Raw genomic sequence first — 23,366 nt, 5'->3', positions numbered from 1 at the left:
CCGGCCAATCAGCGACAGCGGAGCCCCGCCATGGCCGCATGCCTCACCGTGCGTGCTGACGCCTCAGCGGAAGCCTCTCCACCGGGCGGAAGCGGTGGGTCGTGGCTGTCCATGGCGGAGGGCGGCGCGGAGCCCGGGGATGACGCTCCCGCTCCCGCTCCCGGTCCCGGTCTGGCTCTGGTCGAGGGTAGCGCCGGCCGCGCCGGCCGCGTCGGTGACCCCGGGGACCTAGTGGCCCTGGCCCAGCAGGTGCAGCAGGTGAGGGCCGGGTCTCAGCGGCGGAGCTGCGGGGGCACGACTGGGCTCACGCTGCCTCCCGGACGTCTCCGGGGCCTTCTCAGGCGGCGGCCTTGGTGCTTTCAGCACGTCCCGTTGCTCCCCGGTGGCCCCGGCGGCCTCCTGGTGTATCCTGTGCTGTTTCCCACTGTCTCCCACTGTCCCCTCCCAGTATGTTGCAGTGCCCTGCCAGTATCTCCCGAGTTCCCACGTTGTTGGTGTCTCCAGAACGTCTCACTGCACTTCAGTGCTTCCCACTGTGCCTTGCTGCCCCACAGTGACTCTTAGAGCATTCCACTGAAGTCCCATCCCAGTATGCCCTGCTGCTTCCCAGTATGCCCCACTATATACAGTTCACAGCAGCATGTACAGATGCCTCCCACTACCATACTGCCAGTCCATCCTCGCACCCTTCATATGTTCTGTGACTGCTTCAGTGATTCTCAGTACATCCTGATTCTCAGTTGACCCCAGTTTTTCCTGGTATGTTCAACTGGTCCTCCCAGTGTGCTCCAGTATGTTATACTATTCCCCCCGTGCCTCATAGGACATCCTACTGATCTCTGGTGATGTCCCCCAGAGCTTCTCAGTTCACCTAAATGCTCAGTGTATGTCCTACTGCCCCCTCCCTGTGTATCCCACTACCTCCCAGTCCAACCCATTGCCTCCCAGTATGTCCTGCTGCTCCCTCTCACTGCCCCTCAGCCTATCCAGACAGCTCCTGGTCCTTGCTTCTGCCTAGGGGTGCCCGGACAGCTCCTGCACCCCCCAACTCTGTGGATGCCTTCAGCTTGACCATAGCTGGCTCAGCACAGTCCAGAGGGCTGCGGTTCTTTCTGTTCTGACCAGCCCTGATTTTCTCTCCTAGGCCAATGACTTTGTTCGAGCAAATGCCTGCAGCAAACTGACAGTCATCGCTGAGCAGATTCGGCACCTGCAGGAGCAGGCACGGAAGGTGAGTAAGGATGGGCAGAGGGCTCATTGCCCTGCCATGGGAGATGAGCATCTGCTGCCACTTCTGGGCATTTGGGGAGAGCTGTGGCCTACATGTGAGTTGGGGCCAGGAGCTGAGCAGAGAAGATTTAGTGGAAAAACAGGGAGGTTTATTGTCCAGTGTCAAGGGGGATGGGGGAGCGTTGATTTTTGTGCTTTCCCTGTGTCCTCAGCAAACCAAGAAGGACTTTATTAATAAAGTAGGGGAGCAAGGGCGGGTAGTCCAAAACAGCTCACGAGTATCAGGACAGAGAGAGGTGACTCTGGTTTTGGGACAGGTGACTTGTGTGTGCACTGTGCTCTTGGAATGATCTGATGAAGTGAGGATGTGGCCCTAACTGGATCTGAGGCCCTGGGATAAAGTGGTGCGCTTCAATGGGTTCCTCTGTGAGCGACTAGCGCTTTTGGGGCCTGGAGCACGCTCACTGTGATAGGTGACAACAGAGGCAAAGAACAGGTCTTTGTATGGAAGTCTGTGTATGGAAATCCAGGGACAGTTTACCAAACCACAAAGGGAATCCAGGAACAAGGACAAACTGGGCCTGAGGGCACAGGGTTTTATATGGTGAAAAAGGGGTGGCTCTGAGGGTTAAAGTCCAATGGGAACAAGTGAAAATGGTGCAGAGGAGGGGCAGCCAACCAGGGGAACCAATAGGGTAATGGGGGTGGAACATTGCATCAAACTGGGATCAATGGGGATCAGGAGAGGGGAGAACATTCTAGAGAATATGCATATAGGGTGAATGGGGGCTGCACTGGGGTGGAGCAACTGTATGAACCAATGGAACTTAATATATTAACATGTGCCTGCAAAGGCCTATGGGAGTGAGGCATTTCTCACCCTAAGAGGGTGTTTCTCCTTGCCAGCTTCTGCCTCCCCAGGGTTAAAGGCTAATAGCCCGAGTGGTTGGTTCTCAGGCCTCCCTACTGGGAAAGATGAATTCTCTATCTAGTAATAAGCTTGGTTTCATGTCAATCCTGATGCATTTGCTGGAGTGGGTGGTCCCAGGAATACACAGCAGGGCTTGGCTGTGTTCATCAGTCCAGCCTTCCACTGTTAGGAGTAAAATCAGGAGCCAGAGTGGGGGAGGATCTGCCAGTCATTGCAACTGGCCCACTGCCATTGAGGCCATTACATCATGTAATCATTAACTGGTGGAGCTGGAGCAGTCAGGTGGTGGAACTGGGGAGATGAATTCTCCTTTGTTTGCTGCCCCTTCCCTTTCAGGGCACAGCAGGAAGGGCTGTCTTAGGTTGCAAATGCAAGTTGTGGCTGGGGGTGTGTATTCTATTACTATCTGTCTGAAGTGGGGCAGTTATCTTCTGTTAATTGGGCTACCTGCTAAAACCAGGTGGGGCAGTTTTCTTTATCTCTTCCATGACCCATCCTCCCTCCGGGAGATACCTTCTGTCAATGGGCCATTGAGTGTCACTGCATGACTGATAAAATTACATCATCCCATTGGGAGATGCTCCACCCAGGGGAGGAGCCAAGCATTCCTACCTGGCTATAATCTGACATTTGGAACACCATAGTCAGCCTTTTCCCACTGCATTCCCAAATGAGTAGCTTTCTTTTCCACTGCATTCCCAAAGACCAGACCCATCTACACCACCACTGGACCTTCAGAGGAAAACTACACCCTTCTACAGGATCACTGCTTCAGCAGAACAACACTTGTCACTCCAGTAGGACTGCAGCCATTATTTAATCAGACTGCTACCAACAGCCTGACCCACAGGGTGTCAGGTCATATTTCTGACTCTGTCAGTGTTGTTTTGTATTACTGCATTCTTACTTTTATTTTTTTTCTTAATAAAGAAGTGTTATTCCTACTCCTGTATCTTTGCCTGAGAGCCCCCTTAATTTCAAAGTTATAATAATTCGGAGGAATGAGGTTTACATTTTCCATTTTAGGGGAGGCTCCTGCCTTCCTTCTTTTCAAACCAAGACAAGGCCCCAATCCAGCAGCTGTCTGTGGAGATGAGGAATAAGCCCAGCATGTGGTAGGATCAAGTGTAGAAGTGAATCTGGGGTGAGGTGCAGAGGTATCTCCACCTCAGTGGAGAGATTCTTTGAAGTCCTACTGACAGGGAAGAATTGGAAAAAACTTTATCTCTTTGGAAAACGTCTCCTTCCTGTGTGCCAGGGAGATCAAGGCCTTGTGACCCATAGGTCAAATGATGTGACTTGGGCTACGGCTGAGAGGCAATAGCATGTTGTCATTTCAAGTGTAAAGGTGTCAAGTTTTGTGTATTCCAGGTCTTAGATGAAGCTAACAGGGATGCTGATCTGAACCACGTGGCCTGCAACCTTGTGAAGAAGCCAGGAAATGTTTACTACATGTACAGGCGGGAGAGTGGGCAGCGGTATTTCTCCATCCTGTCTCCTAAGGTGGGTGGTTACAAGCCATGAAGAAGCAGGGAGGGGGAAAAAAGTAATGTTTCTGGCGCTTGGGAACATACTGAGCTCAGGCAAAAGCACCAGCTTGATGGGGGCATTCATTTGTCCCTACTCAGGTTTGGTGTTTGCCCTTGCTCTGGGTTAGTCTGCTGGGGCCAGAGCCATCTTATGGAGTTCTCTGGCTCTTGATGGAGAATGGCAAGAAGCCCTTTGGCGCACGGACCTGAATTTTGTCTTTTGGTACCTGCAGTTTTTGTCTGGAAGTAAAGAACTGCCAACATGCCCTGAGCCTTCCCTGGCTGGTGTGGCTGCCTGGCAGGACGGTCTTTTCAGGTACTTCAGCCCAGGAACTGAGTTTGTCTGCAGCTGAGGGGATGGTCTTGGAGTTCTCCTCCTTCCAGACTACCCATTTTCTTACATGCAGGGTGAAGGCTTCAGGGCAGGTCAGGGAGATCTTATGTCCACAAGCCTTCCTCTGTCAGCAGTGCTGGAGCTCGGCCTGATCTTGGACTTGGGGTAGCTGAGCCTATTTTTAGGTTAGGAAATGGTATGGTCATGTAGGGGGGACTGCTTCGAAGGTAGTAGTGTTTAGGGACACCACAGCCCAGCTCCAAGGGAAACTGAACACTGATGGAATCTCTCTTTTCTCCACCAGGAATGGGGTACCGCTCCCCATGAATTTCTTGGTGCCTACAAGCTCCAGCATGACATGTCCTGGACTCCGTTTGAGGACATAGAGAGACGAGATGCTGAAATAACTGTCCTGGAGAAGCTCCTGAGCCAGCAGGCAGCACTGCCCCCGTGCATGGAGCCCAACTTCCAGGGCTTGACCAAGTCACACAAGTGACCACACAGGACCCCCTGAGCAGAGTCCCCGAGTGAGGAGACACAGTGCCTGTACCCTGCCAAAGGCAGGGTGGAAAGAGACCAAGAAACAAAAATGCTGATTTCTTTTGTGCTTTAAGAAGACTAATTCTGAATTCAGTCTTACTGGATTTTCTAGTAATTGAATAATTTGCTTCATTGACCCATGCTAAGCTGTAGCAAGAGGCAGGTGATACCAGGAGGTGTGAGCTCCAATAGTGCTTGGAGCAAAAAGCAGAAATGCTTGGGGCAGATGCTAATGCTGTAAAATAATATCTCCTACCTGCCTGGCTCTGGTGTACCTCACTGTGAGAGCATCAGGTAATGATCTCAAGGCTGGATTTTCCCCCTTATTAAAATGCACATATTTAGAGAGCTCTGTGGCCTGGGAAGAGTGGTCAAAAGCCTGTGCAAAGGGTCTGCTGTGATGAGTCCTCTGGTCTCTGTCCTAGCAGGTCTGAATCCCTGAGCTGGGAACATGAGGTGACCAGAAGCTCTTTTCTCTGGAAAGAACATCCTCAAAAGGGCCATGCAGACTTCAGGTGCTCTTCAGATGATGTGTACCTCGTGCATTCCCCCTTGGATTTGAGTGCATGAGCTGCCAGGCAGAGGCAGAATACTGGATGACTTTATGGCAGAGCAGTGGGGTGAGCAAAATAAAGCAATTGTGATCTCACATGTACCACCAAGACAGGCCCTGTGTTCTTCTTGTATGGCAAAAATACCTTAAGCTTTTGCCAGGAAGACTTAGTGGCACGTAGAGCTGGTAGGACACTTCCAGCATGTTTTTTCCACCTAGGAAAACTAGAGAGAAGTAAAAATCAGAGCTGCTGAGGAGATATCCTCCCTCTGCCCAGCCACACAGGGCTTCTTCAGGAACTTGTTTGCTTTTCTGTGAGGAGCCAAAGTTGGAATTTATTGATAGAGAGGATGTCCAGGTTGGATCCTGATATGTAACATTAGATCTGGTCGGATTCTCCCATGACTTGCTCACTTTCCTGACATGACAAGATGATCTTATATGCTGCTCCACACATTGCATGTGCACAATTGCCTTGCCACCTCTATGGGAAACATAAGGAGGGTTGGGGACCACTTGTAGGAGCTGAATTCTGACCCTGGGGTCTGGACAGGCTATGGATGCAGTTGGTGCTTCTTGGTGGAGCCCAGCTGTGAGGGCATCTGCAAAAACGAGACCCTTGGGGGCCAGCACTGTCACTGTGTTTTGCCATTGCTGGAGTTTATTCCCCCTTTGCAGGACACAGCCTCGCCTCAAATCTCTACTGTCTCTCTGTCCTCATCCCCACACACTGGGAGTTGCCTTGGGAGATGCTCAAGGCTGCTGGCAGTGACAGTTCCTCATGGGAAGAGCTGTTTCCTGCTCGCGTTACAGAGGATTAGGAGGTTTGGGGCAGCTCCCTAGCAGCCCAGGTTTTTTTTTGTCCCAGATTTTCTTCTCCTAGCTCTGCCCATTGCAGTAGCTCACCTATATCCCAGCATGGTGGAGCCTCTGTTTGGCAGAAACCTGTTCCTTGGACTCAATATGGGACATTTTCCTCAATATCTTTCCTCACTTGGAGCACAAGAGCATATTAACAGCAATTTAATATTATTAGTAGTAATAGTATTAGACCAGGCTATAATTAATTCCTTATCAAGTTACAGGTGCTGAATTTGACAGGCTTTTTCTCTGCTTTTTTATCACCTTGAGTCTGATTTTACTGCATGCTATTATATCTTAACTTGGAAGGGAGAAAGTTAATTACTGTATGGACTTTGTGTGGTGCTAATTATAGCAACACCGGATCTTCTGTCTTGATGTATGCTCCTCTGGGAAGTGAGGATTCCTGCCCTGGTTTTATCTGTTTCCATCATTAATGTCTGTACCATGGCGTGCACAAGAGGATTGGGGGTGGTGGCTGTGGACCTCTGTAGCCTTTGGTGGGATGTCATATGTGTCCAGCAGACACCCCTGGCCCTCCATACCCCACAACTCACTGGTGTTCTGCAGTTCCTCTTGGCACTGTCAAGTCTTTCTCTTGGATTTGCCCCCAAAAAGCAAAACCACTGTGGCTTTGTATGGAAAGACAAAGGAGGTCTCAAGAGACAGGACATGGAGATGATGAGCTCATAGTCATGCTCAGTGTTCTTGGCACTGTGGGAAGTGGGGAATGAGGCTGGTGCAGGACGGGGTTGATGGAAAGGGGAACCATTCCCCCAATATTGCTTATGCATTGTTGGACTTCCAGAAATACTGGAAGGTGCTCTAGAGCCAAAGCAACACATCATCTGGAACACAGACCAGGATGAAGCTGGTTGAGGTGGAGCCTCCTGTGATGCTTGGCAAGGATGAGTTTCTGCAGGAATGGTGAGATGGTGCCCTGTGGGGGACTCCAGGGTCTCTCCAGATTCTTGATCTCATCTGCTCGGCTCAGCCTCTACCCAGCTGGTGCCTTTTTGGTTGACAGGGCAGGGATTTCATTGAAAATCATCTGGAAGAGACAGTGAGACAATTATATCCATTCATGATTTCATCTTGAAAATTCTTTTGAAAATATTCCTTTTCCTTTGCTTTTTTGTGAGTGCTCAGGGCAGCAATGAGTATATTCGGAAGGCAGTGGCTCTTCCCAAAATCCCCAGGGATGTCCAATATTTGCAAAAGGCACAGATGTGCTTCTGACACCATTTCATTGGGCAGAGTGGGTTTTGTTCTGTCTTTGGCCATGCAGATGAACCAGGGCTCATTTAAAAGGTCCAACACAAAGATGCTCTGAGGGTTTGACCCATTCCAGGTGCTCCCCAGAGCCAGTGTTTGGTGACTTGAGGCTGCTGGCACTGGTACTTACAGCACTTTCCAGCTTTTAAAATTTGAATTACTCTGGGGTTTTCTGTTTCAGGCCAAATTTTTGCTTTGCTTCTCAAAGTAGCTGTGCTTGGAGAGTTTCTTTCTGGCCTCTTGTTACTAAATGATGGGGATGGTTAGGGGGATTTAACCTGCCATAAGTGCCCGCTGCTCTGGGGTGTCATCTCCCAGCCACGAGGAGTGTCCCAGCAGGAGGAACTGTGGGTCTTTGGCCTTCTTATATCAGCTTCAGGTCCAGGGAGAAAAGATTAAAAAAAACCAAACAAAAACAGCAACAAAAACAAACAAATAAAAAAACCACCCCAAAAAACCCAGACGGAGTTCGGGCGCTGCCCAGGCGAGCCCCACGTCGGGCAGGCCGTGCCCGCGCGCGCCCCCTGCCGGTCCGTGCGGCGCCCTGCGCGCAGCGGCGCGTGGCCGACAGGGGGAGCTGTAGCTGGCACGCCCCTCGCCGGCACGCTGCGCGGTGACGTCAATCGGCTGCCCCTGTGCCTGCGCCGAGGAGACCCCGCAGTGAGCTGCCAACGCCCGGCGGAGTGTCCGAGGTGAGAGTGGGGGNGGGGGGGGGGGGGGGGGGGGGGGGGGGGGGGGGGGCGGGAGGGGGGCGGAGACGGGACCGGGACCCCCGGCCGAGCACCGGGACCACCGACTGGTCCCGATCTCCGCGCGGTACCCACCAATGGACCCCTGGCCTTCACCTCGGTCGGAGCGTCCGTTGTGCGGGAGCCGCCCTGTCGGGCCCGCTGTGTGTGTGGGGCCTCCTCGGCAGCCGCCTGCCGGGGGGAAGGGCGGCCTCCTCCCGGCGGGTCCCGGTGGCTGCTGGCGGGCGCTTGCCTTTGTGGGCCTGGTCTGTTGAGACGGTGGGCATGGCCGCCGCTTCTCCTGCCCACCCTTCCCCCCGTTCCGGGCGGCGGACGGACTGGACCCTCGGAGCGGCGCAGGAAGCGTTCCCGCGGCCATGGCGGGGCCCGCCCGCACTCCTTGAGTCCTCCCGTCCCAGCCCCGCCCTGTCCGTCTCGGCCCCAGCCGCGGCCCTCCGCCCTCCGTGCAGCCCGGCTGCGCCCGGGGCTGTGGGAGAAGCCCCGAGGGGCCGCGGGCCGGGCGAGGTGTGCCGTGCTACAGGAGCCCGGAACCGCAGCGGGTGCGGGCATGGCGAGGGGTTAAGCTCCAGCTATGTGCCCTGCACAGACAGCGCTCAGTCGAGAAGTCGCAGACTCTTCTGGGCATCTGTCTCACGACCTGCCCTGCTGTGTGTTACCCAGAGCTGTCCCACAGCTGTCGTTACAGCGTGATGCCACTGGCTGTAGCTGGGGCAGGAGCTAGCACTGCTTTGAGGGTTGGATGTTGACATGTGTCTTTCACTCTCCTTGGAAATCTCATAAAAATGTATATACTGCAGCAACATAACGCCTGTCTGTGTTTTAAAGATCTGTTTTAGTGATCTAGACTTCAGTTGTGTATCTGTAAGTAGATAGAACTTGCAGCTGGTGACAGCAGTAGGAGAGAGTTGCAGAGCCATGTAGCTGTGAACAGAACAGCCAGCACTGGAAACCTGTCCTTAACAAAGAGTGCTCAGGATTCCTGGTGTCCTTTCTGTGTGGATGCTGTGGCCAGGGCAGTCAGAGCTTCCGTCTTGACAGCAGCATGAGGAAGACAAGCTCTGGCGAAGAGGCCATGTTAGATGGCAACTGGGTGATCAGATCTGGATTGTCTTTGTGTCGTATTCATCTGTGCTTCTTTCCCAGGGAAGGAGGTGTGAGCTGTTCAGAGTATTGAGTTGCAGTGCCCCAAACGCTTTTTTTTTTTTTGCCCCCCCTTTTTTTTTTTTTTTTTTTTTTTTTTTTTTTTAGGGGCATTTAAAACCTGGATCAAGCTCTTTGTATTGCTGATTTGGATAACTCAGTAAAGCATTACAGCTTCTCTTTTTCAGTAAGCAAATTATATTCAGCTGGCTGTATGTGAGGAAGCTGTTGTAAACTTCCCTTCTGTTGTAAACTTCTGCTTTGTAAACTGTTGTTGGTGTAAGGTTCTGAGGAAGATAGTATAAGCAAATGTATATTTGAGTCAGGTCTTAAACATGCATGTAAGGTTTGAATGAGTATATTGCTGACTGTAAAAATGGTTTGGTGTTTAAACTGTTCTCATTTATGCTTCAGTAAGAAAACAAAAAAAAAGGATTTTTAAGTCTTGGCAAGGAATAAAACATTACTGTGGTGCAAGATAAAACATGTTTTCACTTTGGTAACATATCCTCGGCAGAAATTTTAATCACTAGATTTGCATACTTTGAACATGGTTATTCACGACCTGCAACTGATGCTCTGAATTCATTAAGTGCTCTGCTGTAGAATTGTTTGTTTGCCTAAAGCTGATGGCCGGCCTGGAGAGTTAATGGTGTTTTTACTGTTGAAATAAAAAAAGCTCTGGAAGTTCTAGAGTGTGAAGTACCTAAAACAGAAACTGTCCTTCTGCTAAAAAAAACAACAGTAAACAGAAATGGAGCCCCTGTGAAACTCCCAGGGATTTCTCTTACAAGTGTGCTGTGGGCTTTCCTTGCTGTAAACCGTGTGTGAGGCTCATGGAAAGTGCAGCATGAAGCTGGCCACTAATCTTGATGTAAAGTTTCTTTTTGGTTAAAATGCAGCTGTAGTACTAAAATAATTTTCCAAGTCTTTTGAGCATAGATAGCTGGACCTTACAATTAAAACCTTTTCAGCAGCTCTCTTGTTACCATGGGGGGTTGGTGTAGCTGGGTTCTAGCTCTGCTGTTAGCTCCAGAAGACTTGGACAATAAACGGACCTCCAGCACTACAGCTGAGGTTTATGTAAGATGTTGCAGGTGAAGTGTGTGTAATCTGCTTGATGCCCATGTGAGTGCTCATAACTTTTGAAAGTTGTCTGTGGGCTTGTGTGTTTTATCTTGCTCATTCCTCTGCCTGCTCTTTGTGGTCAGCCGAGCTCTTCTGCTGTCCTTTGACTCCATCATGAATTTATGATATGAGTTTCTGGAGCAAGAGAAAGGAGGAATTGTAGGGGGTGTAGTTATCCCTTTTTTCCCCTTTAGGGAAAGATTCTTTGCTGAGGAAAGAATGACATCTTTTTCATTTTAGAAGATTAAAGTTCTGTCAAATCAAATGGAAGTGAAATTGGTTTCTGGTGCTTCAGGTAGCAAGAAGCCCTCTTTAACCACTTAGTCTTCTTCCTTTGCTCCTTTCATACCCTTACATTAAATGTAGGTGAAGGCACCCTATTTTCGGTAGGTAATATGGGACAAATAAAACAACTTATTGACCAGATAAGCTTTTATGCAAAGTTTTAAAAGAAATTTAAAGTATCTTTACATTTCTGCAGCCTGTCACCATTTAATTGTCTGGTTTCCTCCAGATGCTACGCTTTACACTTTATTATGGTGTTACACTATACAAGCTAAGTGTATATCCATCAGGAAGGACTGCCATTAGGAGTGGTAGATAAAGAAATCCCTTTCTCCAGAGTTTCTGCAAGGCCTGAAGACTGGCACAAAAGTTCTTCCTCCTTGGGGATGTCTGGCCACCCCAACATAGTGGTCAGCTGCCTCTTGCGGCCCATAGTGTGTATGTCGATACTTGAGGTGAGTGACAGGAATGGCATTAAGGCAGGTAATTCCCAGCTTCTGGTGGGGGATCCTTTAGGTTGCTTTTGAGTGAACAAAATGGGTTTGGTTACCTGGCCGTGGGTGTGCAGGAAACTGCAAAGAGTGAGAACAAGAAGCAGAGTTTGTGTAATTAATCTTTGTAAACTCCCCTTGGAGTTTCAGAGAATGACTGATCTAAAGAGTTGTAAAACTTCAGAATACTAATTGGCCCCTTTTCAGTAGAGCAGCTGTTCTTTCTGTGAGAGTGTTGATTTTTCTTCTAAACAAATGGTATTTTATAAAGAGAAAACAAAGAATTTGTTTTTAAAAGCTGTTATTCTGTTTAAGCTCTTGTGCTGCCAGTTCACCCCATTACTTTAGAGTGTTGTGGCATAATTCCTACCAGGAGAGTTGGTCCTTGCACCATTTTCTTGTCTCATAAAAAAATACAGAAGCTTTTTAAATAATGTGGGGGCTTCCTTGGGGCTTTTGTCTGGAGAGGGTGTATAGGTACTTCCAGCTACATTTTTGCCAAGTTGTCCATGCCTGTGATCAGATCTAATGGGATCAGCATGTGTTTTCCGGTGTAGACCAAACTCTGGCAGGTGAAGGTTTTTACCAAGCTGAGGTGATGTAGAGCAAGCCTTAGGCTGCTGTGGATTGGGACCGGTGGAGACCCTGGGGGAGCTGCAGAGGGTTGCTGTGGCATGTGTTGCTAGACTCACAGCAGTAGCTAAGGCTGCCACAATTGTCTTGCTTTGGAACAAGCTGGTTTGAATTGCTCAGCTCTTCTGAAGTTGAAGGATATTGTACTGTGTTTCTGGCCTCACTCATGATGAGTGTTCTGTTTGGGGAAATAATGACAAAAATGCTCCTGCAGCTTTGCATGCAAGTCATGAAGGCCTCTGCTACTCCATGAGCTGGATGACTGCATGCACCAAAGAGCGGCTGGAGAACAGCTCAATGCAGAGGGGCTTGTGTGGGGCCTGGATCTGACTGCATCAGTGTGTTTGAGCAGTTACCTTGAGTTCAGTGGTACTTCAGGGTTTAGTGCATGTGAAGTGTTGTTGAATCTCCCTTGTCCTGGAATACTTTTACTTTTTCGTGAGCCTCTTGTGCATCTGGCAATGGTTAAATGACTGCCAGTTGCCCAGCAACTTGGTCCGGAGGAGAGGGCTGCTGGGGCTCATCTTGGGCTGGGCGAAGTGGGGTGGTTCCAGCTGTTCTGGTTCCTTCTGTTGATTAGGTGAATGAAGGGCAGCTCCCCTGCTGCTGTCATGGTGTTGGTGAGCCTTCCAGCTACTTTGTTTTAACAGTGATCCAGGATAGCTCAGTATCTGGAAAAAAGTTGCTTTTGCAGTGTTTTTTAACCAGGCTTTATCTTTGGAGTCTTCAAACAGCATGCTGGTACACAGCCTGAGCTATTCTCCCTGAACACAGCGCGTCTTCCTGGGAACTTCCCATTTGTGTGGATGGAGGACCTGCAGCTATCCTGTTCCCTAAGCATAATAGGGGTAAGCAGGATCTGCTAGAGTGTGCAAGACAGGGTGCTTCTCATGAAGGAAAAACATGGCTCAAAATAGAGGAACTTCTGCCAATGTGTTTTCTAACTCTGTTTAATGTAGCTGGCCAAGGGAAAGTGGGGAGTACCATCAGGGACATGTGGACCTTGAATGCTGTGTCCAAATAAGAGTGTTGGTGCAGCTGATATTTTAAATGTTATCAGTATATAACTAAGTTAGTGAAAGTAGGGATTTCTAAGTGGTAGTAAAAATATTGAACAGGATTTTGTTGCGTGGTTGAGGAATACAGCTTCCTGTCGAGCATGAAAGTGAAGAGTAATAAGATAAGATTAAAATAAAATGCCTTTGGTAGAAAAGGACTTAATGTAACCCCACACACTTCCCAGTGCTTAATCTGGGGCTGGTTTTTCCAGTGGTGATGCTACTTTTGACAGTGTAACCTTAACCAGAGTGATAATGGGGAAGTTGTCACTTTTTTCTGTGGAGTTTGTGTTCAGGTGAAGGTGGTTGGTTGGAGCCTTGAAGTGGGATAGTGGGAAGTACCTGTGGTAAAGGAGGTGCAGGCACACCTGCACCACAGTGTAACTGATGTAGCAGCAGAGTCTGCTGAGTCACACTACCTAGCTGGTCAGCTTTCTGGTTTTGAATTTAGGGCTAAAATGGGGTGACATATTCTTCCTCTTCTTTTTTTGAAGTTGCAGAACTTGGAATATGTGTTACAGTGCTGCTAGTAGTTTGGGCTCAGGCTATTCAAATTCCCCTGCCTAGCTGTCTTCACTTCCTGTCTTGTGCGTGTATGTGCCAGGTGGTTGTGAGGAGTCTTTAGGAAGATGTGCAAAGTAGCTGTCAAATATTACAGAATTAGAAAAAGAAAATTGCATTAAGTATAGAAAATATCAGTTGACCTCAAACAGTGGGTCCCTTCCAACTCAGTATATTCTGTTCTATTCTATGATAGGTCTATGATAGTTGCATTTTGAGAAGAGATCTCATACTGCTTCTTTGGCAATTCACAGTAATTTGTCCCAAAATGGGACTTCAAACCTGCAGAGGTGCTGGGGTATACAAGCTCTGTTGAGTGGCAGATTAAGGGATGCTCAAGGACCTCAGACACATGCTTTATCTCCCAACAGGGATTCCCATAACGATAGCAAACTTTGTGAGTTTCAAGAACAACAAGAACCTGTGAGATAAATCAGGGCTGTCATGGTATTGATCCAGCTCTGTTGTGATGGTGATCCTGTGGCTCTTCCCACTGCTTGTTCTTGTGTGCCTGCCCACAAATTTCTCATGCTGATACCCAACACCAGGTTGAGACTGTTGATGTGAGCAGGCATGTGGAATGGAGCCCAGCAGTATGCTCTGCTGCTGTCAGTCTCTTCAGCCTCAGATAAAAACCCACCCACTGCAGATCCAGGTCTTTACATGAGTTCTTGTGCTTATCTTGACAAAAGCTTCTAGTGCAACTGAACTTTTGTCGCTCTGTCTCGTAATTAAACATGCTTATAAAGTAAACAGCAACACTGGTTTTTGGAGATAGAATTCGTACTCCACAGGGAGAACTACGGTAGAATTTAAAGGATTGTGTCTGATCTGTTAGTGACAGTTAACCCCAAAACAATGCTTAAAGCAGGATAGCCTTTTCAAGATCGAACTGATTGACTACAAGATTGTCTCAAGTCTGTCCCTTGTGCTTTTGCAGGTTTTAGCCTGGACTTCATGATTGCTCTGGAGGAGTGGAACTCTGATACTGTGCTGGTTTGTAGTTCAACAGCCAGTTTAAGCCTCACCTAAGAAACTAAAGACCCAGGTGATTAGCTTGACTGGGAACCTCTGGAAACAAGTGTGTTTGTGTATAGAGATTAAGTGTCTGCAGCAGCCTAAGCTCAGGGCAGTATGGGCAGCTGAGCTTGGGCACCAGGTAGTTTGGAACCTAATATATTCTTTTATGTGTCATTTACCACCTTACTAGCATAGAAGTGGCAGATGTGTTTAGTTCTGGGGTGAGATCTTCATGAAGAAGATGATTCTTAGCAAGCTGGAAGGTCGGCTTTGGGCTGGAGAATTTTCATTGTGTCTGTAGGTTGCTGCACACGTGCCGAGGAGAATTCTGGCCATGGGGATACTGCTTTTAAAACCAGTTTTGCTTTCTGTGCCAGTTCGTCCTTCTGTAGTTTAACTCTTAATCAGAGAGTGGCTTCTGTTTGTGTTTTGCATCACAAGTTGGTGACTGTACCAAGAGGTCCAAGGTCTTCTCCCTGTGCGGTTGGCAGCTGAGCTCATGTGGTCCCTTCGTTAGTGGCTTGGGATCTCTGCAGAGAAACTGTGTTGTATGTGGTGACCTTTGTCATGTAGTGTTTGCAATATAGGCATAGAGTACCTCCTCCATGTAATGCTGGTAGGTATCTCTGGTGCGGCAAATCAGGTTGCTGCGATTGAAGCAGCCAAGTACCTCTCCTTGGTGTTCCTGTGACTGGAGAGATTTGCTACTTTGAAAAGCAAAAGCGTTAGTTTGTAGTAGGGCTAGAAGAGGTGGCTGAGGGTAAGGACATTGAAATGGATTGGATTAATTTGGGAAGAAATTATCAAGTATAAAGGAGGACTTTATTTAGACCTGTGTGGTTTTATAGGGTATGAAATGAAACTACTGTGAAAGGCAAAAGTAGTTACCAGAGATCATGAATAAAATCCTGTGAATATTCCTGTCAGTGTGGACTCCTGAGTGCTTTGAGTTGGATGAATAAACTGTTAACTGTAAAATGACATTGGATGGGGAAAAAAAAAAAAATCTTAGTTTTCAGAAATGGCTGCTTGTTTTCTTGGAATGAGGAGCAGGTGCCCAGACAGGATCTGGAAGCTGTGATGGACTGGTTAAGGTTCAACTCTTACGCTAATGGTGTATCCCAGAGAGAACCACAAATTGGTTCTTGATTGGCAGTACTTTGCAGTGAGCCATGGTAGCTGCTCCTAGTGATGAAATGGCAGTAGTTCCAGTCCTGCCTGATAGAGGAAGTGGTGGTGCTGCTGAGGCAGGAAGTGAGTTCAGGACACACAGACAGATCTGATAGCAGTTTCCTTTGGCTGGGAGAATGTGCACATTTTAACCTGTAGCTTAAAAGTTAGAGAAATTTTAACAGGGTTGAAGGCTTGTGATTTCTCCTTCAGATTACATGTGAAGCAAGAGTGAAGGTGAGATTGTGCAGATTCATGACTCTGGGTGTAGTAGGAAACCCTGACTGTGTACAAAACCCCACAAAATTTCACTTAATTTTCCAGTTAATAGTGCACATAGGTACTGGAACAGATTGGAGCTACTCTTAAGTTACAGAAAGTTTGTGAAAGCCAAGTGCTCCTGTAGTACCACCATGTTTTGTGTGCTTGCCTTGCCTTTGGGATGGGAAAGTCAGACTTGCACAGGAGGTGCAAGTGTGTTTGGGATGGTATGGTTTGTGCTTAGTCAGTGGAAATCTGCCATTGGTACCGTGGATTTTTTCAGCCTCTTGTGATCGGTCAGTGTCTTGATGCTTGAACAGGCCTGTGTGACCAAATTCATCGCTCCGAAATTTCCTTTGCACCAGGAGGATTACCGAGCTCCAGAATGTCCTGCTGGAGACATCAGTTCCTTGTTTGTTGTATTACTTGCATCTCTGTTAACACTTCTGGAATTAATCCTAAATGCAGATCAGCTGTCTTCCACGAAAGTGTAATTGAGCTTTAAAGCAAAATTCTCTAAAACGTGCCTATGAATTTGACAGAGTTTACATGGCTGTGTAATCCGCAGTTTCCAGATGCCAGTTCTCTAGGACAGTGTTGGGTTCTCAGAAATCCTGCTGTTGTGATCACATGCGCTGAGCAGGTTAAAATCCTGCAAATACTGCAAGTATCATTAGTTAACATGTGCTTTACTGAATTGCTGAAGGTTTTGGTTACACTACAGAGAGGCTTGAGGGATCAAATCAGTGCAATGCTATGTTTCTTTTTTTGGTAATTTTTATTTATGTTTTTAAGAAGTCTTCAGAGCTCCTTGAACAGAACTAAGTCAAATTGACCTGCGTTGCAACACCAGTCTTTATCAGCTCTCCTGTCTGGGCTTGGCCAAATGGCACAAAATTACGTGGCTCAAAATCCACTCATTGCCCTCAGGCTGGGATGACTTCAGTGCTTTCCAGTCTGTTTCAATTCCTTCAGATATTTAAAACTGCTTGGAGTGCTCTCTCTGCTGGGTTTTGTACATACAAAATGTTCAAGACTCCTTTTAGTAGGTGGTGACTTCTGGGGGGCAACAAGCCCAAAGCCTCTGTAACTTCTTTGTTTCTAATTCCATTGTCCTTGCACTCTGGGGATGAGTTATTCTGTGGTTAATCTCAAATTGGATTAAATTACTTGTAAACCCCAAGTCAGTGGTGTATGTATCTTTGAAGCTATTCCTACAAAAGAGAAGGTCCCAGGACAGTGAATCTAAGCTCCTTAGAAATGAGCTTGTTTTCAGCTGTGATCTGTGCAGGACTTCGTACAAGTGCAAAACATTAGCTCATCCTGCTACATTGCCACCGCTAAGAGTTTGAAGGCCTGTGCTGAAGACTAAATCTATTTAAAACTTACACCATCTTATTTCAGTATTTAAACATAAAGTTATACATCCATTTAAAAAAAGTGGGGGGATCTCTCTACCTAAGAGATGTGCTCAATTTTTTGTTTCTTTTAATGTGTAATTTTGAAGTGTCTAATTGTGGTGGGGGCAACCAGAATTGAACACCTTGTGTGAGAGCAGTGGTGCTTGCTTGTTTCACAGAGAATTTCCAGTGATCCAGTTCAATTGTTCTCATGGTAAATGCTGTTAGTTTTGTGTTTTAGAAAGGAGGAAAAAAAAAATAGAAAGAAAACAGCCCTGCCTGGGCTTTTCCAGACCCCTGTTGTGCCGTTCAGATTGTGCTTTAGGCCCCAGAGCAAGGCTTTGGGTTATTTGCTCTCTGTTTTGTTCCCACTGCCAGAAAACTGAAAGGATCAGGTCACCTGGTAGAAAATGGTAGTGCGTGCTGCCTCACCCAGCGCAGTGGTGTGTGTGTTTCAGTCGTTGATCTGCAGCACATTGACGCTTTGCTTCAGGAGGGAATTGGAGGTGCAAAGAGAATGAATGAGCAGTACTCCTGTAGCCTGTAGATGCTCATGATTTGCAGTGCTGGTGTTCTCTGCAAGAGAAACTGTGTGGATTGGGCTGATAGCTCGCTGCCAGAGTTGGAGCTGTGGCAGGCATAATATGAGATGTATGCAGCTGGTGCTCTGTTAGCCCCAGACTCTGACCTGAGCCCTTGCCAGAGAGCAACAGCTTCTCTCCCGGTGTCAGCGTGGGGACTTGGCTGTGTCCAAGGACAGGGAAGAAGCAAAGGCTTGCAGCACACTCTGTGACCTGAGACACTTTCTAGTACTGTGGCTTGCTTGGTGCTCTCTGGAGTAATGAGCTTTAAAGAGTAATGCTAAACCCATGTTTTTTCTTTTTACAAAGGTGTATGTGAGTTTTTTGGTAATATACAAAATCTGGGTTTATGGAGAGTCATGGATTGGTCTGTTGTAGTGAGCACAGGGAATGCATCAGTGCCAGGATTTTATCTCTGCTGTGCTTTCTGGGCTCTGGACAGGTGGTCTGAAGCAGGTGTGTAACCTGCAAGTTACAGGTAGAACAGGAAGGGAGGATTACAGCATGGAGGAGTTCCAGTCTGTCAAGGGGAGAGCTGTGTGGAAAGAGTGCTTTTCTAAAGGTTTGACTCTAAGTTACATGAGAGGGATGTTCCTCCACTTGTGCCAGCCCTGGGGTGAGCAAGGACAGCTGGAGCAGGAGTTCCAGGGACTGGCTGGGCAGTGTAACAAATTTGAGTGGAAGTTGGAAAAACATATGAAAAGTGACTGGGAAACCCAGTCTGGAGATTTGCTTTGTACTTACTTCATTTACTAACTCTGAGAGGAATTCTTGGAGGCAGCAGCTTACCTGCACTGAGCAGCAGCAGAGCTTTGGGCTTTGCCCATACCGAAAGGCAGATGGTAGAATTGTGTTACCTGTGTGAGCAGGGCATACTGGTGAATGTGTCTGGGATTAGCTGGAATGCACTTGGGTTCATTTGCTCTGCCTGAGTTTTGGCATGTTTTCTTTTGAAATCACCTTAATGAGTGGCTCATCCGTTTGCTCTGAGCATGAAGACTTTCTTAATATGGGCCTGAGCTGTGCTGTTCCCCTGCCTGCTTTCTGTCTGGTTGCTTTTTCTTTGTTCTGAAATGGGACTTTTCTCTGGGATCAATCAGTGCCGACAGCATGGCAAGGCAGAACTGTGGGAGCCCTTCGCAACTGAGGCAGTATTGAATAATAGTGCTTGGATGTAAACAGCTGAACTGGCCTGAACACAGAAGATGTCTTTTGAAATGTAAATAGTTGCTTTTTCCTTCTGAGTAAATATGTGTTTGCTTCAGGGCCAAATTGCAGAGCTGTTTGTTGTATTAATGAAGGGCCTGTTGATAGGTCTGCACTGTTCATCCTTCTGGATGTCTGCTGGAAAATTGAGATCTGCATAAATCAATAGATTCTATTGATATTGAAATGGAGCACTGATTGCAACACCTGATGCTTAAACACATAATTTATTATCTCTGTGCTTGCTGAAAGAAGAATTATAGATGAGGATGGCAATGTGAGTGTCTGGTATACCAGGTGCTGGCTGATGGCCTGCCCTGAGAATTTTGCTGCCATTTCCTAAAACTGCTTGTGGGAATGGTTGTGGCTAGTATTCCCCTAAAGTACTGTTCTTAGGAACTTTTGAGGATGTTTGTTATGAAGGTAGTTGTCTTTCTTGAAATCTTAGCGCAAGCCTGTAGTATCTAAAGAAGAGCTGGGGGTGGTATGTTTCTTTTGAGTCCCTAGCAATTTCCTTTCCTTGCAGGCATGATGGTGTGATATACAGTATCAGATCATGTTGCTGGCTGTCACTAAAGCCTTAAAAATTTGGATTTGCACTGTACTTAATTTGCATTACTGTAAGAAGTGAAATCCCCCAGGAAGTGACCAAGTGCATAGTTCAGGACCGATCGATTTGGATTTTTTTAATACAGTTACCCTGACTTGCAGTTACCCAGACCTGAGAGCCGTGGCAGCATCCTTGCTTGCTAAAGCTTTGCTGTTCCTGTGATGGCAAATTTGCTGCTTGCAACACCTCCTGCCCCCTGTCAGGACTTTACAGAGACTTTGCAGCAAGTCTCTGTTGCTGTAAATAAAATTGTTTTGGATGATACTATGCTGACAGTCAGTGAGAGCTTTGCCGCTAATTTCCTGGGGTCAGGATTTCACACATCTATGTGAAGGCATGACCAGAGGCCTGGTACACCTCTAATTAAAGTAATACACAAATGAAAGACAGCTGTGCAACACTGGAGATAGCCAGCAAGTGTTTGGAGAAGATATTAGTGATGCATACTGGTTTAGTTAATGTACTAACGTTTTTACTGAGACAGTGTTGGAGTAGCTGAGTGCCTTTGGATTTTGTGATGTCTGAAGAGTAATCCCATCCCCTTGGGATCTGAATGCCCTGCTGAGCTCTCAGTGCTGTTAACACTTCACGGTGAGCATAAAGGTGTATGTTAACTAGAAAATTGTAAAACGGTGCTAAGGTCTTAAAAAAGGCAGGGAAAGAAGAAAATAATCATGTTTATTTCTGTCTGTACATGTTAAATTTTATTCCATAAACACTTCTGGTGTGTCTTGCGCTGAGCTGCTCTCCAGAGAGAACTCTCTGGAAGGCAGGTGTGTTCTGAGCAGCTCTCAAGACCAGAGCTTACGCTTCCAGCTTCCAGTGCATCTGAGGCTAGATGCTTCCATGCATAAAAAATAGAGTCTGGAAGAGCCAAAAGATGTTTTTGCCCACATCTAGGTACCTAGGCAAAAATTCTTTCGCTTATAGAATGCGAGTTGCTTTGTGTGTATGGTGGAGGGAAAGGATCTACCAGCTCATTTAGGAATGTCATGCTTTCATATCTCACATGTGCTGTTAGTGGTTTGGGCTCCTGTCAAAGGTGATGTGCATGGCTATCTACTGCATGTGGGAAACATCTAAATATATGTATCTTTTTTTTTTCTTCTAGGTTCTCTTTGGAGTTGATATTCTAATAGATTTCAGCAATGCAGACGATCAAGTGTGTAGTAGTGGGTGATGGTGCTGTTGGTAAAACCTGTCTCTTAATTTCTTATACAACAAATAAATTCCCATCGGAATATGTACCAACGGTAAGTGTGAGAATGCTCAAGTTGTTCTTTGGGCATGATGGGGTGGGGTAGCATGAGTTCCCTTTCAAACTAACCTTGATGGCATGCATGCCGTAATGCATGTTCTTACAATCTCTTGGAGACTGATGCAGCCTGGCCTGGCCTGACTAATACAGCCTGGAAAAGTGAGAATCAGTCTGATACCATGCTGCTGCTGCTTTCCATATCACCTGGTAGTGCTAGTGCAGCTCTCCTCTACATGGTCAGTTCTTGCTACTTGACTGCTGTGCAGAATCTGGATTTTCTTTTTGATTCTGTGTGTGAGATAAGCAGTGCGAACAACTACAGACCAGTGGAGAGGAAGCAGCAGGAACACCTGCTTTCCTGGTTGTGCTCTCACTTCCTGCTACATCTTTGTTCTTAGGGAAGGGAGTGTTTCATGTTTCTAGAACAGTCAGTGACTACAGTTAACATTTTCTGAGGCTCATTTTTCTCATCCTCACTATGGAGGGTGATTAGTCAACTTCACCTAAGTATGAGGAGTGTGTTTGGATGCAGTCACATTCTTTTGTACTTCAAAATGTATGCATAGTCCTTAACTACGTTGGAGTAACCATTTTGAATTTCACAGGTTTGGTTTTCTGAAATACTGAATCCCTTGACTTACCCAAAGTTCAAATTGAGAGCAGTTTGACTGCCTGTGAGGCATGTGCACAGTCTTCTGTTAGAAAAGTGCTTTTCTACTTAACATTGCATATGCAAGATCAGCAAGTGGCAGCGTACTGCCACTGAGATGGGTCAGTTTTTAGTGAGGTTGCTGTAAGAGACTGGCAGCTGGATGCTCTTTTTACTAATTTTCTCTGTTATGGACTGAAAAGGCCATCTTCTCTTAATATACAAGTTGAAGAGTTTATCTATGCATCCCAAACAAATTTGGTTGTGGAAATGCATCACGGAGAACATCTGCCAGTGAAAGGGTTGGTAATATTCTGTGTGTTACAAAGTAACTCAGAAGACCAGGTAGCTCTGCCTGATAGCTCTTTCGGATAGGACTTCACAAAAATGTCTTCTCTTTGTGGGAAAGAAGTTGCAGTAAACATCATCATGTTTTTTTGACATACTGGCTTTATATGCTATCCAGAATTTTTCAGCTTGCCAAATACAAGGTTTATCCTGGGTAGGACAGACTTCCACAAAATAAAAACGTTTGTCTTTAGTTGTAGATCAGGAGCTAAAGGTGAAAGGACTCCCAAACCTCATAGTGTTCAGGGTAGAGGCAGTGGCCACTATTGGGAACTTGTGGATTGTGCTGTAAGCATGGAGACCTGGGATCAGCCTGTCTCATGGACTGTGTTATGGATTGGTAGAGAAGTGGCATTTAAAACTGTTTCGCCATTCTTAAGTTTTTCTGTGGTGTCAGGTATCCTGATGTGATGCTTGTAGGGCAGCCACTTTCTGTGCTGGACCTGTGAAAGGCTGCTTGTCCTATTTAAGCTGTTCTTTATAGTCAAGGCAAAATGAAATTGATCAGTGAGTTCAGCAGTGATTGTTTCTATACGTATCCCTTAAGGAAAGTGGTTAAGCTGAAAAATGTTATAATCTTAAGATGTACGTTTTGAAAGCCTTCAAGCTGGTCTCCTGTCCTGCACACAGTAGTACTAGCTGTAAACCTCTGCTAGCAAGGAATATGGAAAACATGCTAAAAAGTTAGTTGCCAGCGAAGTGCGTTCAAGGTGTGCTAAGGCTTCTCTGTAGTGCCTTTTAAATCTGCCTCATGTTTCCATAATGTTATTTACCTCTGAACTTCATGGCTTGAGGAACTCACTGTTCTGGAGATACCAGAGGCCCATTCCTAATTCTGTGAACAGCCTAGATGTATACTTCAGACTCTGGAAACTGGTACGTAACCTCTGATATTCCAGCTAATGCTTCTAATAATAAATGGACAGAGAAATAGAACAGATACTTCTGTTCTTGTGCAGTAGCCTGGCCACAGTATGGATGGAGAACACACCATTTCAGACCAATAGATAGTTCTGTTCAGTTGACAAAGGATTTTGCAATCCTTTCTCTTCATGGAGGATATTTCGCATTGGAAGATGGGTTTCATGGTGGTACTGCACGTAATTTGTTCCGTGTATGTTTTTGATGTTGTTGCCATTCTCAGAAATCAGAGCAGTGAGGGGCATGTCTTTGGAAAGGCACTGGCAGTGTTTGGGTTGTGACAGCTCAAGTGTGAGTCCTGTCCCATGAGAGCTCATGCCAGTTGCTGCAATGGGCTGTGTGGCACGAACTGCTTTGGGCTCTGGTTTTTAGCCATTTTGGCATAACTGAGGATGAAATTGTTTGTGAATTGTACTATGAGACTATAGTTGCCTGGTTTCTGTGAAGGCCAGCCTCGTAACTCTGGCCTTCTTAGGGCTCTACCCCAAACATTTTAATAGAAGCTGTACCTTAACAAAACAAAAAAAAGTTGAGAAAGGAGACATGCTAATTGCCCTGAAAGGGCAGCTACAGTTGGTAGCTGAACAAAAATGGGGGATATTGCTGGGAGATTGAGCTGCTGACCATCTTCTGACATGTGGAAG

General features: G+C 46.8%; 3 protein-coding genes across 7 annotated transcripts in view; 2 read left to right on the top strand and 1 right to left on the bottom strand.

Annotated features, from left to right (window-relative positions):
• Nucleotides 1-24: 24 nt before the first annotated feature.
• On the top strand, nt 25-4,829 carry CUNH1orf50 (chromosome unknown C1orf50 homolog). Its single transcript, XM_041490244.1, has 4 exons — nt 25-258; nt 1,145-1,231; nt 3,533-3,664; nt 4,329-4,829. The coding sequence occupies exons 1-4, from the start codon at nt 31-33 to the stop codon at nt 4,518-4,520; spliced, it is 639 nt and encodes a 212-aa protein (XP_041346178.1). The 5' UTR covers nt 25-30; the 3' UTR covers nt 4,521-4,829.
• Nucleotides 4,830-5,054: 225 nt separating this feature from the next.
• On the bottom strand, nt 5,055-9,193 carry LOC121365793 (translation initiation factor IF-2-like). Of its 3 annotated transcripts, XR_005957070.1 has the most exons (3): nt 8,078-9,193; nt 7,532-7,626; nt 5,055-7,029 (listed from the first exon to the last, which is right to left on the bottom strand). XR_005957070.1 is itself a non-coding variant. In XM_041490249.1 (2 exons), exons 1-2 carry the CDS (start codon nt 8,549-8,551, stop codon nt 7,618-7,620), a joined length of 483 nt encoding a protein of 160 aa, XP_041346183.1. In that variant the 5' UTR covers nt 8,552-9,193; the 3' UTR covers nt 7,046-7,617. The 3 variants fall into 3 exon arrangements, 1 of the variants encoding a protein (XP_041346183.1); XR_005957069.1 differs by lacking the exon at nt 7,532-7,626; XM_041490249.1 differs by lacking the exon at nt 5,055-7,029 and having other exon boundaries at nt 7,046-7,626.
• Nucleotides 7,850-23,366, top strand: part of CDC42 (cell division cycle 42) — a 27,653-nt gene continuing 12,136 nt past the window's right edge. The window contains exons 1-3 of one of the 3 annotated variants that reach the window (XM_041490247.1): nt 7,927-7,945; nt 14,239-14,346; nt 20,658-20,799. In XM_041490247.1, coding sequence (XP_041346181.1) covers nt 20,695-20,799 — 105 coding nt within the window. In that variant the 5' untranslated portion in view covers nt 7,927-7,945; nt 14,239-14,346; nt 20,658-20,694. Of the gene's footprint in view, nt 7,946-12,508; nt 12,528-14,238; nt 14,347-20,657; nt 20,800-23,366 lie in introns of those variants that run through there. The other 2 variants (XM_041490248.1, XM_041490246.1) reach the window with 2 other exon arrangements.

The sequence above is a fragment of the Pyrgilauda ruficollis genome, unplaced genomic scaffold (assembly GCF_017590135.1).
Source record: "Pyrgilauda ruficollis isolate IOZ18807 unplaced genomic scaffold, ASM1759013v1 scaffold121, whole genome shotgun sequence".
In the NCBI taxonomy this organism is placed as follows: domain Eukaryota; kingdom Metazoa; phylum Chordata; class Aves; order Passeriformes; family Passeridae; genus Pyrgilauda; species Pyrgilauda ruficollis.
The sequence above is the reverse complement of the archived record's forward strand: the minus strand, read 5'-3'. Positions and strand labels throughout refer to the sequence as shown.